This window comes from Chaetodon trifascialis, chromosome 15 (assembly GCF_039877785.1).
Source record: "Chaetodon trifascialis isolate fChaTrf1 chromosome 15, fChaTrf1.hap1, whole genome shotgun sequence".
NCBI lineage: Eukaryota > Metazoa > Chordata > Actinopteri > Chaetodontiformes > Chaetodontidae > Chaetodon > Chaetodon trifascialis.
Genome location: NC_092070.1, coordinates 15511311 through 15528043, shown reverse-complemented (window position 1 = coordinate 15528043; position 16733 = coordinate 15511311). Strand labels below are relative to the sequence as shown.

At 44.9% G+C, this 16733-nt stretch overlaps 2 protein-coding genes across 2 annotated transcripts in view; one reads left to right on the top strand and one right to left on the bottom strand.

Moving 5' to 3' along the window:
* Nucleotides 1-16733, top strand: part of coro7 (coronin 7) — a 105364-nt gene that overhangs the window by 53568 nt on the left and 35063 nt on the right. The gene's annotated exons all lie outside the window — the stretch shown is intronic.
* vasnb (vasorin b) lies at nucleotides 483-15771 on the bottom strand. Its single transcript, XM_070980793.1, has 2 exons — nucleotides 15711-15771; nucleotides 483-2707 (listed from the first exon to the last, which is right to left on the bottom strand). The coding sequence occupies exon 2, from the start codon at nucleotides 2698-2700 to the stop codon at nucleotides 610-612; it is 2091 nt and encodes a 696-aa protein (XP_070836894.1). The 5' UTR covers nucleotides 2701-2707; nucleotides 15711-15771; the 3' UTR covers nucleotides 483-609.

Here is a 16733-nt window from a genome sequence, read left to right as displayed (position 1 = left end):
AAAGCAATACAAGCATCAGCTATTTTCTCTGCACAACTTCATTTGGTGTCTTAAAGATTATTCACAGCAAGCACTGATCCCTTTGGGGTAGTACTGAGGAGTTGCAACATGCAGCAAACATAATTGCTGATAGTGTTTAGATGGGCTGTTGTGATGGGGAAAAGGCAGCACAACCCCATTTCGGTGCACTCTCCTTTACGAACAGATAAAGGAGGGCATGAGGTCACAATGTCCCTTGACCCTAGTTTTCAGCCAATGGCAAACGCCATCAGTCCGAGCCTCATAGCATAGGAGCTGATAGGTTGCCAGTCCAGCAATGTGAATGAGGAAATATTATTAAAGCAGAATGCAGCATGTAAATGGAGAAGAGGCACTTTCAATGTTTTTTTTGTGTCCAAACAAATGTTTCTGAGCTTGTTTAACGTCTGCTTAGACAGCTGGACACACTGAGTTAAATACATGTCCAGTTTCTCCTTTGCTGGTTGGCTGGCTGATTCCGTGTCCTCCTTTTTCACAACATCAGTTGCTGCTCTCTGTATTTCATCATTGAGGAAAACAGAGCTGAAGAATTAAAATCTTCCTTTATGTCTGACCAGCCAAAGCCAGGTGTCAAAAGTAGGAAGGCTTGTGTGATGACATATTGTTATTTGATGTACAGTGATCCTGTAGTAGCAACACCTCATATTCCAGATTGCCATTCTGCACAGCAGGTTCAGGGATGGTAAGTTGGGGCTGTTTTTGAGGCAGTGCCCCATTGTCCAAGCTAGTCTTAACTCCATCCAACTCTAACTGAGAGGGCTCACAGTCTAGGTCCAGGTGACCCTTGGCCCTCCTCCTGCGAAGATAGCATACCACTCCCACTGCTATTGCTATCAGTACCAGCAGTAGCAAGATGGCAATTGCAGGCACCAGCATAGTGGTCAACTTCTGGTCGTCAAACTGTGCACCGGGGCCCCTGAAGCTCTCAGCTGCAGTTTGGGCCTCAGTGCAGACACTGTCTGTGCCACTAGGAGCACCTAGTGGACTGGCACATACGGTGTAGGTGGAGTTGGGCGTAAGGCCTCTGAGTGTGTATTCTGGGAATGATGCTGGTAGGCTGAGTTGCATGGGCCTGCGGTCTGACCCATAGAGATTGCGGTAGGTTAGGCGTATTCCACGGATGTAAGGCCGCATTTCAATATAGCGGTGGAGGTCCAACAGGATTGAGGTTGCGGTTGCCTGATGTGAGCTGATGTCTGGTGCATCTACAGTAACGGTTACCATTGGGATTTCATCTTCAGGTGTTGATACTGGGCGATGGTTTTGGATTTCACAATACATGCCAGAGGTGCCATGTGGACAGGTACACTCTACCTGACCATGCTGGTCTAAGCAACAAGTACCCCCATTCAGACAGGTGTGAGAGGGACAGAAATGGTTCTCCTCGCATGGATCCGTGTTGCTGCTGCTACTTGTTGAGGCAGGGACAGGGGATAGAGGAAACTCGTCATCTTTGTCTTTGTCTTTGGGGTTGTCACTGGAGCTGGGGACTGGAATAGCTCTAGTAGTACTTGGTAAGGTAGTGACAGGAACAGGCTGGGTAGTAGTAGTTTTGACAGTACTAGTGGTGACTGTAGTTGTGGTAGGACAGCCAAAATCCTTGTGGTCCAGTCTTTCCAATACTTTTCCAGCATTGATAGGTGGGAAATGACAGCGTGTCTCCTCTGTTCGCTCCAGGGTGATACTCTGGGCTCTCAGCCATCTTGGGAACCACGCTAAAGTGCAGAGGCAGTTGAAGGGGTTCTCTGCTATTGTGAGCTTTCTAAGGTGGGGTAAAAGCTGGGAGAACTCATCAGGAAGACCCTGCAAACTGAGGCTGCTAATGTCCAACTCCTGCAGTTCTCCAAGGCTCTGAAGGTCCTCAACTTTAAGAGGACCCATTGGGTTCCCAGCCAGGCTGAGGTGAATCAGCCCCTGGGTCTCCTTTAGCACTGATGGGAAAGACTCGAGTTGGTTTCCTGAAATGTCGAGTTCATGGAGGTTCTTTAGACTACCTATGAGCTCCTTACTCAGGCTGGTCAGCCCCACACCACCCAATTTAAGCGACTCCAGGTTTGGGGTCTGGAGATCTGAAGGACCCAAGGTAGGTAAGACATTAAAGCGAAGGTCCAGTAGCAGGAGTTGGGGCATTGAGAGAGCAGGCAGGGATGTCAAATGGTTTCTCTGTAGTTTGAGTTCCAACAGGTTATCCAAACCTTTAAAGGCAGCAGGGTGGATGGTCTTAATATAATTACTATACAAATAAAGGCGCTCAAGCAGTGCCATACCCTGGAAGCATTCCTCTGAGATGTGGGTGATCTGGTTGGATGACAAGTCCAAGTTTCTCAAAGAGGTCAAATGTTCAAACACCCTTTCAGGAAGTTCAGTCAGTTTGTTTTGACTGAGGTCCAGCATTTCCAGCTTCTCCAGACCATCAAAGTCCTCAGCTGTCAAGCCCTCAATGCCATTGGAAAAGAGGTAGAGGCTTTTTGTGGATGGGGGCACTTCCTTGGGAATGGTAGAGGAGCGTCTCAGGAAACATAAAATGGATTCTGGTGTGGAACACGAGCAGTCCTTTGGGCAATCATTGGACAAGGTGCCATCAGGAAGGATGAGGATGAGCAGAAAGGGCATCAGTGGAGTGAGAAAGACCTTCATGGTGTAGATTCTTTCTCTCTCCATGCTCAGCCTAAAAAAGACAACATATAAACTGTCAATGACCTGCATAATCATTCAGAGAAATATACAGTAAATGCTGATACAGCACAATGTTGAATTTATTTTACAAAGCTTTTTTCCCTGTATAGTCTTGTTTCCATTCTAGTCAAGGTCAGCTATTGATTCACTGTGCTTCTTTAATGTGCTTCATAGAGTGAGATTACTATCAAAGGTTTAACTATGCGCAGCCAGTGATCAAAGGTAGTCTTTTGTACAAGCTCTCTCAAACAATAGGGCTGTAGCTGTGACCTCAGGTTTCAGAGGTTTTCTGCTATACTCCTGGCATCTTGCCACACTTTTCTGGCTAAAGAAGTGCCACAGTCTGCCTGCAATGATCTGTGTAATTGATAGTACTGTGCGATGACAAAACCATTGTTTCCTTCTCTAATGATCCTACAGATGGCTTTGTGTGTGTATGTAAACGTGCTCAGTCACATGTGCATATAGTATATATATGATAATATGTATGTTGGTGTTTGTAACCAAAAGGGATGTATTTGTAAGCTGCCACCCACTGCTATTTACTGTCCTGCACACACTCTGCGGTTATAGAAGGGTCACAGTTAACTCTTCTATGTTATTGACAGACTCCACAGCCTATGAAACACACAGACACACAGCAGCAATGAACAAGTTAAATTTGTTTTGTTTCTGAGATGATGTATCAGAGTGAAAACACAGAGTGACTTTGAATGGTTTTCTGTCTTTCAAGACTCACTGAAACAGTGAAAACCCTCACATACGCCCCCTGAATGATTCACCATAAACACTGCTCTGGGCTCTCCAGTTTCAGATGACCATACCATGTCAACTTTGTGTGGCTGTATATTGCTGCACGTGGCCACGCATCTGTGGATGATTTACTTTGTGCCGTTTTAAACTTCGAGAGGAGCTTCACTGATTGCATGGAGCTGCTTCCCTGACTATAGATGGAATATAAATAAAACACACTTTCTATGTTGTCAGTATGCAGGCTGAAAGCCAGGGCTACTTGCCAGGTAAGTGTCTCTGAAACTGGAAAAAAAAAAATGAAATATAGAGACAGAAGAGAGCAGATCATCGGGAAGATAACAAACTGTGATTTAAGCTCATTTTGCCGAAGCCAAAGGCTTATAAAACAAACACCCTGATGGAGCATCGACACAATAAAGAGGAAAGCGATGATGGAAAGAAGTGAAGAATGAGTGGAGATGAAGAAACTAGTAGCTGACAAGAGTCTGTGTGGCAGTTTATCATCCTGCGCTACTGAGTGAGATGGCCTTGGGAGACGAGGCAACATCTCTATCTGCTGACCATTTCTCTCCTTTTGACATCTTTCTATCCTGTCTTTTATTCTTTAGGGAGTCGATATAAAACAATTTTTTGTTCTTAAACTTTGACACTCTTGTCTGATTTGCTCAAATGCACTCATAATCCCCTAGTGTCCTGCACTTACTTTTATTATGATCTACATTTATTGATTGGGTATAATTACAGGGAGTGGTTGATATCTCCCAAAGCTTACTTTATGATTTATGACACCTACAAGTACGGGATGTTGGTAGACTCGAATGCCTGAGGGAGATTATTTTAGGGCCTTAAATGGCGAAATTGTTGATGTCTGCACTGCACAAATACCTGAATGAGAAGCCAAGAACGTGTGACTTTCAGTTTAATATAGATGGAGCACACACACCGAGAACATTCTGTTCTCACACTGCTTACCTAAGATTGTGGCCCATGACACCAGTAACATAAAAAAATTTGCTTTGGACATGCGATTTTTCTCATTTAATTTTCTTTCTTGAAACTCTATTCTTTTGCTCTGAAGGTTACAGCATTAATATATCTTCCTTGTAAAGTCTGCACAATGTCTATTAGATACAGAGACATCAGAGCAGCCTGTAGAAGCAAAGCTGCTTTTCCTTAAAGGTGTCAATGCCACCTACATCTACTTAAGTCAAGTACACATTACAATAGCGTCAGAGCTGCTGCCCACATGAATAATTTCAGATTTTTTAAATTACTTTACTTCTCTCTCCTTTCACTCTGCCTGCTTAATCATTCTCTTTCTAAAAAAGAGTGGAGGAGATCAAGGTTTTTGGGGGGTGCATTAGAGAGACGGAGGAAGGTCCAGTATCATCTTATCAGACCGCAGCTATGGCATTTATTTTCCTTCTCTTTCAGCATACTTTTCTTTCCACTTCTGCTTCGAATTGCAGCCTGCTTGGAAAGATTCCCTGATCTCTTATTTTCCTTCTCCAGTATATAAACTAAAAGCTATCATGGCATTCGCTTGAACCCCACTGCCAACATGCTCCTCTTATTATCCTGATAACTCGTTCAGACATGGCAGAAATGTCGCTGTCTGCCTCCAGATGCCAGTAAAATGACCCTGCTCAAACCTCAAGGCTTGGTTGAACAAAGCAGCCAACTGCTTTTTAGAGTCAACACCTGCTAACAGCAGAAATAGAAAAATTACTTAAACTTTGGCAGCCATGCAGAAAAGCTGGACCCGCTTAGTACTGTAACTATTTATGGAAAATCTTGTCCATAAAGTAACGCATAACATCTGATGGTGATAGTTTGCTGTTGGCTGCAACTAAATGGGCGGCACAGGTGAGGGGTTACAGTTATCCCATAATTTACACAGTGCCTGGGGGAATTTGATTTTAACAGGTGACTAATTAAATGTACACACTTGTAAAGACTTTTTGTATCACGCCTCAGTGGCTGGGGAGAAGTCCAAAGTAAGTAACATTTTATTTGCTCCTGTTGGTAATAAAAGTTTTAATTGTAGTGATCAATAATACAGACGGGGGTTCATAGGATGGCCAGAACATTTTCAGATAGTCACAGAGAAGGGGGCTGACTTAATGGCAGGGCTACGAAATGATGGAGGTGCACATGGAGGGAAAAGAAGGAAAGTGTGGCTGCCGTGCTGCGTGTGTGTATAGATGAAGGGAAAACAAAAGGATTTGGGAAGATAAACAGGAGATGAAGAGGATAAGGAGAATCAAGCAACAGCTGGAGCGAATGCAGATCACAGGTTTTCATATCATCACTCTGTGTGGGGTGGTGCCTTTCAGTTTCAGTGCAGGATACAGCGTGTGTGTGTGTGTGTGTGTGTGTGTGTGTGTGTGTGTGTGTGTGTGTGTGTGTGTGTGTGTGTGTGTGTGTGTGTGTGTGTGTGTGTGTGTGTGTGTGTGTGTGTGTGCCAAAGAGGGTGTACACACACATACTTTAAAGGCTGTCTGTTCAGAACAAACACTGTGTGCACTATAGAGTTTGTGTGAGAGAAGTATCATATGTGTCTGAAGTTGTCCAAAAATCCAATCTCATTCTTTCCGGAGAAGGAATGAGATTGGATTTTTGGACAAGAATTCCTTCCGGAGATGGAAACCTGACTTTGGTACATTGTATCAGGGCCTGAGACGGGGTATGAGGGTCCAGTGCCAGAACATACAACAACATCAAGGCAGCCATGAGAGGAGAGGGAGCTATGCAGATAAAACTGAGAATATTTTTCTAAGAAACTCAACGTGGTGACTCTACTGTAGCTCCCTGGGGCAGAATGTTTATTTGAGTGTGCCTCATTCCAAACTGGGCCAGGCACATCTGATAACCCAGTGGAGGAGAAACTGTGGTGGAGTGGGAGGTGGGGATCACAGATAAACCACAGCTTGATAGGTTAGATTCTCCTGTTTTCTTTCTTTATGGATACGAGTGACTTGTGCAGGTCTTATCAGTGGGATAAGATAAGGCGCAGTTGTGGCGTCACGACAGTGTGGATGCACAGTGTACCGTGGGGCTGAGTGGCTTCTGGCTGTGTGGCTTTAACTTGAGTGTTTTGAAGTGAATGCAGGTGGAGGGCCCGGAGATAGTAGAAAGACAGCTTTGTCATCCTGAGCAAGACGGAATGCCCCCTCCCCTTCTGCCTTCCTCCTGCTCTCTTGAGTTGTAATTTCCTTTTCTCTCCCCTGCGCGCTTGTTGAGACATTCCTGAGACAGGCAGCAGCTGAGTTTGAAAAAGCAAGCTTGTCTGTGTCATTGGCTTGGCATTTAGAGATTAACAAGGAGTCTTTCTTGGTTTATAAACCAACGATGGGTTGAATGAATGATGGTGCTGCTTATATGAATGGGAGTCCAAACATCTTTGTGACCAGAATTGTTATATAACGATTGTTCTTACATCTGTGTTTTCTTTATGCCTGAGTCTAGATTTGTGGGTTGTATTAGAATAAAACGTGTTGGCTGATGAATATGTGGAATCAGCCGAGGGCCAGAAACAGTACAGAACAAACACAAAGGAAAAAGCATGTGAGCGCCTTTTGCACGACACTAAGTAAAATACACGGTCAGCCCCTTGAGAAGAAAAATTAAAGAGAGAATAAGAATAGGCAAAAGCAAGAAAAGCATTTTTTCCCCTCTCCCTCAGCTCACTTCTTATCCCGCTTTTTCTTTCTATTCAAGATGAGGAGGAAAAGAAAACACACGCAGGGGAACGGCGGAGACAAAAGCAGGTTTCTGTCAGCAGGGGCGCCGGGGTGGAGAGGTGGATAAGACCTGGCTTTGGGAGGGTGAAGTGGGCTTCAGCAATTAAATCCCAGCAGGCCAAGCGTCAAGAGCCCTTATCTCCAGAGCTGAAGGCCAACGCTGAGGGGCAATGAAGGGTACAAGAGGGGGGTAGAAAACTGTGGTATGTGTGTGCAGGAGTCGCAGGTCACCGTGCACTTGCATAATACAAGGCTGGGCTGGGGACTATGGGGGGCAGCATGCCAAGTCGCAGTAAGGGGACAAGGCTGCACACTAAAGAGTGCATACTCCTGTTAAAGAGGCCCCTTCTGTTCTTTATCTATTAAAGAAACAACACTTGTGGTATTTGTATTAGCGTATGATCTACAGAGTTGTAGGTCACTTCACTGGGATGCACTACTGAAATATATTACAATAGCAGATCCTTGAGTAGATTTACTACAGTAGCACACTGACATGAATTCACATAGGCTGTAAATGATAACTTAGGCACCCAGAGACACACTGGCGATGTCGTTGCCACAGCTGGACCCTGTTATATATAATCCAGTGAGGTTATCCGTCAACATGACGAAGGGGTCAAGAGAGAATTGGGAAGGAGGAACGGGAGTTGTATAGAGTATCCGAGGTTCAAAAGATTGCTTAATGGGTAGCGCAGGAGATAAAAGAGCATGTTTGCGCAGACAGAAAGACGCAGCACAGCTATGATTTTCAAAATGTCAGCTATGTTAATGTGAGTCAGTTGGTACGCATGTTATGCAGCGAAGTATTTATTGTTTATGGCATGAGATGATGAATCTCTGATCTGCAGTCTTTCATTGCTGGTTCTACCTGTTAAACAAACTGTATTACAGCGTAGATAAGCAAAGAAAATATGTATGGATCAAAAAGGAAGGCATGTTTGGAGATGAAGGCACGAGGATTAAAAAAGAAAGAGCCACTAAATGGAAACATCTAGGGGCCCTTGGAGTGCTCGGGGGCTTTTGGAAACATATTAGGAAAGTACATTTATTTTCTTAAAATATGTTTTACATGCTAATGGCAGTTTTCTTTTGCATTTTCGTACCGTCAAGGTAAGATCCATCTGTCTATTTTAGATAGTTCAGATATAGCTAAAATGCTCAGATTAAGCAACAGATTAGGTGTCCGAAGATCAAAGCTCAGTTATGTAAAACATATGTAATGCCAGCAGTGGCTAAAAAAAGAGGCAATATTCCAAAATATGCTTTAAAACAGTCACACTGCATCTGCATCAAGGTCCATCAAGCAGGCAGAATACAAACACAGACAGGGGAGAGGAGGACGTGGAACGAGAGAATGATGATAGTTTTACTATATCTGTCACTGCAAATACTCATCTTGAAGCCACAATATCGTTGTTATGCTTTGTAGTGGTATAAAGGGGGATTACGGGCTGTAGTAATTTCACAATGCGCTGCACAAACAAAGCTTTCCAACTGATTTCAGCCTGACCACAAGAAAAAAACCCTGTAATAGTCACATCCATCATGCATCTGCTCTGCCTGCGCTGACTGATGTCAAAGGATTGTTGTTTTAATTAACACAACCAACCACTTAACCAACAGGCAGGTTCCTGTCAGCCTGCCTCTGAGTTACAGTCATTACTTCACTTTTCTTATGCGTCTTTCTTTCTATGCTCTGTGTAACATGCACATATAAATGAGTTGCAAAGCACCTTATTATTGGTGTGAAGGGCGGCCTATTCATCTCAGGATTTATGGTTTTGACCGGGTCTGCTTCTAAGGACAGTACAAAGCAATACCATTAGTATCTGCAGCTGGAGGACTTGAAAGAGAGCATAATATACAGTGCAGGGGTGAGTGGGAGGGTAGTGGAATAGTCAAACTCAAAACAGTCAATATTTGCTGCGCTATAGAAGGATTCAGGGCAACTCTGTGTTTAATTTTGAGGTCAAAGTCAGTAGTTACATTTTCATGTGCTAAAGAGATATGTTTGATTGTAAAATATTGACACACACAAGAAAAAAAAAAGAAACTTGAAAGCTGAACAGTTGTTTCAGATAGCATCAGTCCAAAGGACAACAAAGCCCATGAAGCAGTGAGGTGGAGAGCGGCTCCTTGAGGTCAGAGGTCAGGCTCTAGATTAGTGTTTCCACTGCTGCTCAGTATTCTGTGTCCTCTGTTGTAACTGTGTCCCAGACTACACAGATAACAGGCCCTGTTTGACACGGGCACACACCCAGCTCCGGTTACACACACGCACACCTGAAGCTTGCTGGTCTTCGTCTCCACAACAGGTGCTTTCTCCGCTCCTCCGGGGCAACGTGAAACCCAAAACCTCCGGAGTGTGTCTGAGTAAATGATGCGACCCGCGCCAAAGCTCCAGCCTCAGCCGGCTGCACACTCCTGCCTCAGAGGAGAGAGAAGGCGGGAGGGGAACGGAAGCAGGCAGAGGTGGGCGGCCGGGCAGCCAAACGAGACCAGAACTGGGACTCTGCTGCAGCATGTCTGCAGTCTGGCTCTGCCTCCTCTGAGCTTTCGAGCATAGAGGTCAGGCACTACGCTTTCCAAAAGGAAATGTGGACCATTTCCTTTTGTTTTATTGCTGAAGGATATGACGGATGGCGCTGTAGATGCTAGACTTGATTTTGTTTTCATAAAGGCACACATGAGGGGAGCCACAGGACGCGCTGGCTGCGGTGGACTCTCTCTTCTCTGTCTCAGTTTACACACAGTGTCCTCTTGTTTCGCCCGGCGAGCGGTGTCTCAACACTGACACGCATCTTTCATCAGAGCGCCCTGCCCTGTGACCTCTTGGGACAGCTAGTCATTGAGGTCACAGTCACATTTCTTTCATAGGCACACACAAAATACTCTGTTTGAGACCTTCGCCACAGGACTCTCGTGTTACACAGACATAGAGACAACCTGGACTTTCATCTGTTTTCTTATTTCTCCGTGGTGTTTGAACCCACAGCTTTTGTCAGCCTTGCGCGTCGTGTAAAAATCCTATCCATCCCATCAGTGACCTGAGCAGTATGACCTCACCACTCTGCTGTCTCCATCGTTGATCTGGCTTGAATCAGTCACAGCCAAGTGGCATAGAAACACAAACACCTTTCTGTCATACTGACTATCTCTTACTCACTCTCTTGCTCGCTTTCTTTGTTCATCTTTTATTTACTCTCAAACATAGCAACAAACCACACCACTGCAGTAGTCGCAGTCAGATGAGTCCAAAAGCACTAAATCACCAGGAAACGGTAAATACGACAAAACTGGGCTCTCTCCAGGCTTTGGCTTGTGCCTTCACATCCTGTGCACGACTATTCACGCCTCTGTCTAGAATCCAAACTTTATTGTACTATCTGGCTCACTCACTACCCTGGGAGCAGTGTTGTCCAGAGCTTTGTTCTCCAGATTGCAACAACTGGACTGGACGACAGCTTGCGAACTGGTCTCAGGCAGCGTCTCGAAAAGACTCCTTCGAAAACACCTGAAAGAACTGTGCCTGGAGCGGGGCCAGGGAAATGTTTGTGCTGCATGTGCGCTTGCGGTTAGAACTGGCTGGATGGACCAGTTTTATCAGTCAGCCACAAGCCCGGTGTAATGAGGACACTCAGACACTGCCTACCCCGCAGACATGCGTTCCAGGTCCAACATGACTAAAATGCTAGTTTGTCACCTGGCCTGGAGTCTGTCTCTCATTTTCAGGACTTGTTTACCAGCCCTGGTACAGTCAGCCAAAAAACATTGTGCGATAAAAAGCTCCGTAAAGCTCCGAAAACTGTGGAAAGAGAGCTGCAATTACTGCCTGACATATGCTGTCAGGCTTATTTGTACAAAAGATCAAGAGGGGGACCACACTGGATGTTGACAGTGTTTTTACCTTTGTGCTTTGTTGCAACAGCACTGTGTAAGAGTTCAAATTGGCGCTCGGCTAAATCAGAGGGTGTGTGAGTCAGGCGGCATGCAGGCGCGCTGACTGGCAGGCTGACTATCCTTGTTTGACAAACAATGTCACACGCGCTCACTGAGGAAACACTCGCAAATTATCCGTTTGTCTGCCTGCCTGCCTGCCTGCCTGCCTGCCTGCCTGCCTCCTCTGTCCGGATCATCTTTCCTCTTACTCTTTGGCTACTTGTAGTTCGACTGCATTTCTGTCAATACTCCGACATTAAATGCGCACGCATGCAGCTACGCCCACGCAGTGCACAGCTGCGCGTTGGCCAACTAACAGGCGACGCTCATCTTTGACACTTCACTCAAATATTTCTAACATCTTCAGCTTCTCACCCCGCCGTTCCCTTTGCTCACTTCTTTCCTCTCTCTCAGGTTTGTTCATGTAGCTGGCAAGAGTATGACTGGAATCTGATGGAGGCACGTATCCCCCACCTGTCACAACAACCCCGCAGGGCCTGTGTAGCTGTTTAGCAACTATGTAGCTGTCAAAGAGTTGCGAGAGCTCAAGGCTAAAGTAAGGGGATGGCAAACAGAAACCTGTTACAATGCTAGTGCTGACAGGTAAACATGAACTTGTTTACGCTGTTAAAATGCAGTTCAGACGCTTGCTCACCTTTACTCTGCGTGGATAACTGAAGATCAGGACATACAACAAGCTTTTAGTCTTTCCACATTCAGCCATGTGTCACTGAGCAGAGCAGGAAAGAGACATAGCACCTCGTCTTTGTTTGAGATTTAGTTGCAAGATGTGAAAGTTGCTATGTTGGGAAGGAAGCAAGTGATGTATTGATGAATTGACTGATAAATGAGTGATTTACTGGTTGTTCATGGCTACTCGTGTTAAGTTTGGTATCCTTGTAGTCATGGATTGAGGATTGAGGCTTGAAATTAAAGACCAGCTATATTGAAAATGACTGAATTACTCCTATCTACCACTGTGAACAGGAGCTAGCCGAACAGAAAACCAGCAGAGGTTTGTGTGTTCAGTGAGCAGGGACGCTCCAGCTGCAGGGGTCATGTCCGCATTCAGTTGTCAGTGACATTACATAAATAATATTGTATACTTACAGGAACCCTGGCACAAGTGGAACTTCCCTCATTTGCTTCTGTACCACAACCTGCATTTAAAGGCAGGCAGCGTGCTGTGCTACCTGTTTTTCAGGCCCCCACACTCCCTCCTTTTCTAAAAGTTACCGTTTGCAATTTTTCTAGTCGTTCTGCCCTGCAGGCTTTTCCCTCTGATTTAAAAAAACAAAAAAACACCTCAGATATGTGCCACACACACAAGATAAATGTGAAATGTAGATGGCTGATGCTGATTAGGATGTCACAAAGGAATTTATTGTGAAACTGCTGCCATAGCTGGTAAACCCCCCACCCCACCACCCGACTCCAACGCTGACATGCCTCTCCTCCGCAGCCTCAGATGACCCATGTTTACTTCCTGAACCAGACTGTTTACTTGTTTAGCGCAGTATTAATCCCACTTTTAGACACACGTCTGATTTGATTAATTAATTGTCCACTTTCATCTTTGCTTTATCCTAATATACTGAATTCAACTCTGAGTCTTGAACCCCTCATTTGATTGGCACACTGACCTGCATGCTTTAGTAATTGAACACGTTAGCCCTACCTTCTTATCTTAGCGAGTGTAAAGACATCAGTCAGCAGCAGCCTATCAACACATCAACACTGACCCTGAGCTCTGCAATTTGTCTGCAGCAGGTGTGCACTAGCAGATGATTCCTCACATCAGAACAAGACGAGAGAGAAGAAAGGGGGACGGGGGTAGAGACATAAGTGGAGGAGTAAACTTCTGTGAACTCCTTTTCCCTTCAGGTTGTTAGAGCACACAATGGATTGCATAAATCTCTTGAATGCAACGATCCAGTGAACTGCCTGAAGAGATTCATGGGGCATTTCTTAAAGGAGCGTCAAAATCAATACAATATGAACTCCCTCTCATTTCCAAAGCATTTAGCAACATGATCTGCTTAGGATGTAAGTCAGGATCTGCCTGGTGAAGCCGGTCTATTGGAAACATACGCAAACTCAAACCACCCCAGACCTATTGTTTCAATTTATTCCACAGAGTGCTGCTTTTTAAAGGACCACCACCACTGTTTTTGCAAGTTTCAGCAGCAGATTACTGCAATGCAGACTTGATGTTTGCAACTGGTGTTGTCCTTTGTAGAGGGCCTGACCCTGACGGCTTCAGAAAGAGGATCCCTTGGTGTGTTCATGAAGGAGCTCAGATCAATGCCTTCAATATACAGTACAGCATCTGTGTCTGCATGTCTGTGCCCTATTGGTCAGTCATCTTCACACACTGTACAGACACGAATTGATAAGCTGCCACAGAGATGGAGGGAATGAATGATGCTTTGTTATGGTGGCGGTGAATCGTAATTCATCTAAATAAAGAGCACTTTGTTTGCACTCAGATCCATTCATACGCGTCATTAAGTGAGTACAGTAGATTCCTGAGCTGACCTGTAGCACACAGAACAATGCATACCTGTGTGTGTGTGTGTGTGTGTGTGTGTGTGTGTGTGTGTGTGTGTGTGTGCGTGTGCGTGTGTGTGTGTTCTGATGTCACTGGGTTTATGTGCATGTGTGTGTGTGGTAGAGTTAGAGTATATAAATATCAGGAGCGCCCTTGTTTGCTCTTCCATGTTTGCTTTTAGGTCAAAATATTAACATTATTAACTGAAAATTATACTGTGTCGACGTTCGTCACTGCCGAGTCTAGAAGTGTAACACACATAGCCATGGGTCACATTAATGGGAAACACACTCTGCTAACAGCCAGGCATTTGTCCCACACTTATATTTTACTACATATTTAAATATAGCACTAGGTGTGGTGGCAGAGATGGTAAAAGGCACACACACATATCAGAGGGTGGTGTAATTCATCAAAGTTTGTACAAGCTTTGATGGTGTAACTCCAGGATTAAGGCAGAAACAGAACCAGTGTGTATGCTGACAGTGAGGCATTGCCTACATAGCAAATAATTTACAGCCTAAAGTCAACTAAAGTCAACCCCAGAAGAAGAGCTCGGCACCACCCGGCTTTCTCTTCTTCTTTTGTTTTCCCTGAGGAGGACTGGGCTGCTCGGAGAGAGGCGGGCAGAGCCGTAAGGCAATTAGCGAGAGGTGCGGTGTGTGTGCGTCCAGAGCCCTAGGCTACAGTCTTGTCCTGTGCATGTGTGCGTCTTTACAAGCCCACGCAGTCCCTGTCACAGCTCATTGACAACTAGCACAACACAGGAATGAGGCAAGGCAGAGAATGAGGGGTCGGGGGGGGTAACATAGAACAGAGAGCCAGAACGACAGTTTTCACCAGTGACGCAATTATAGACGATAACTGGACCACAGCACACATACCTGGGTGGATTATTAGTTTGGGTTTTAAAGGTCTTAAAACCCAGGCAAAAAAATAACATTTGCAACAGAACATTATCAGAGGACTGTGCTGACCGTACTTGCAGTGACTTTTAAAGGATAAAACTGGTGATATATACCTTTACTTTCCTACCCTGTATGCAACTCCTTGGCCCAAGCCTATTTGTTCCTACTGAAGACACAGATCTTTAAAATCCCAATATGTAGTTTAATTAAGAAAGAAATACTCAATAATTTCCTAAAATAGCTGCACTAGTTTTTATCAAACGCTACAGTAAAAAAAGAGTCCATAATGTGTTTGTTGGGGACTATTTTCAGCTGAGGATTCACACACATGATGAGTGTGGTATAGACTCCACATAGCTCACATTCATCCTGCTACTGTAACACTGTAGTGCAGGATGAAGTCATTACTGACAATAAGAAGAATAGAGGACATCAGCAGACATGTTTCTCAAAGATCTACATATTTTTCTGTGAAAAAGAAAAAAAAAACTGTATTTCACACACTGCAGATGTTTACAAGGCACAAGGTAAATGTACCGAGATGTCAAAATTCCATAACTTCCCCCATCCTCTCGTTTCCTTTTCCCTCTGTCTGCCTACACAGCCTCATTGTATATTTGAAATGCAGTCTCTGTGTGTGTGTGTGTGTGTGTGTGTGTGTGTGTGTGTGTGTGTGTGTGTGTGTGTGTGTGTGTGTGTGTGTGTGTGTGTGTGTGTGTGTGTGTGTGTGTTGAGAGAGCCGCTCTTGTTCTCCTGCCAGTCTTGTTAAGAGGCTCAGAGTTGTGTGAAAGGACCCTATTGAGGAAGCAGGGTGTTACGGTTAACACAATAAGGACCGCCAACAGCGTGCGGTCTGGCTTTCTGGATGCAAATATTCAAAGGCGTGTATTATTATGACGCGTGTCAAGAATACAGCACTACTGGTGTAATATATCTTAAACTAAACAGTCTTTTGTTTTTTTTGTGTTGTATTGTGATGAAAAACTATTCCTGATGTTAACAGCATGTTTAGTAGCATCATAGTAGCCGACCACATCTTATTCATAATGACACAGATTACTAATAAATCTGTCAGATTTAATTTCATGCTTCGCTCACCCAGTGAAGAAGCTTCCTCCTGTAGTCTCACTCCACTTTTCCTGGTGTCAGGTCTTCTTTTCCTGGAAAGAAAACAACAGTTGCACCTATTAGCCAAAAATGTCGCAATGTTTTTGCTCTTTTCTCCACTTATTTGGAATCCACCCCCCTCAGTCATGCATCGTTAATGGCCCGCAATCAAAACAGGAAGTTTTCTTCCCTGTTAATTGGTCGGATTCCAGCTGTGTGCGGGAGCGTGCTGAGCGCTGGCAGGCCGTGCGGCGGCACAAGAGAATGACAGAGCGGGAGAGGAAGAATGCAGGCCGACCACTCTCCACTCTGTCAGCTCCTTGTCCTGCGGTATCAGCCCATCAGCCGTGGCCCGAGAGTGTGTGTGTGTGTGTGTGTGTGTGTGTGTGTGTGTGTGTGTGTGTGTGTGTGTGGAGCGTTGACTTAAGCTCTCCTGTGCTTCTTTCAACCCCTATCTGTGCTTGTACTGTGTTCATAGCACGGTTTCTGGTATGATCTGCGAGATTAATTGGGTTTCACCCTTTTAAGCTGCTCCTCGAAGGTCACTCATGTGACATTTCCGACAAAGACTCAAAATATGAAGCATTTATGTCACTGATTTCCAGTGCTTCTCCTCAGTTAGGGTTATGATGACGACGGCTCTCAAACTCGGGGTGGGCCAGGTGAAAAATCCAGAGTGAAACAAAGCTGAATGAATATGATTTATGCGGGGAAAATAAACAGGAGTTGGCCGATGCTGTCGCGCTGCCCTTTATTTCACTCCTTTCCAACTGGGATCCTTTTTTTATACGCTGTTTCCCCAATTATTGTTAATGATTGATAAAGACTGTGGGGGTCATGAACTTTTTTTAAGGCCTCTGAAGGGGGGCCATGCCAGAAAGAGTCTGAGAACCACCGGTTTAAGAGGAGCTGACACTGTGGCAGTGGCCCTCGGTTTTTTCAAGCCAAGAACAGCTTTAGTTTTATGCGATAGCGGCTGGCAGAGCCCAAATTGACCACACGTTTTGTGTTTCT

What these genes read in the sequence shown, in the direction of transcription:
- vasnb (XM_070980793.1), bottom strand. Translation starts at nt 2,700, where the DNA reads ATGGAGAGAGAAAGAATCTACACCATGAAGGTCTTTCTCACTCCACTG.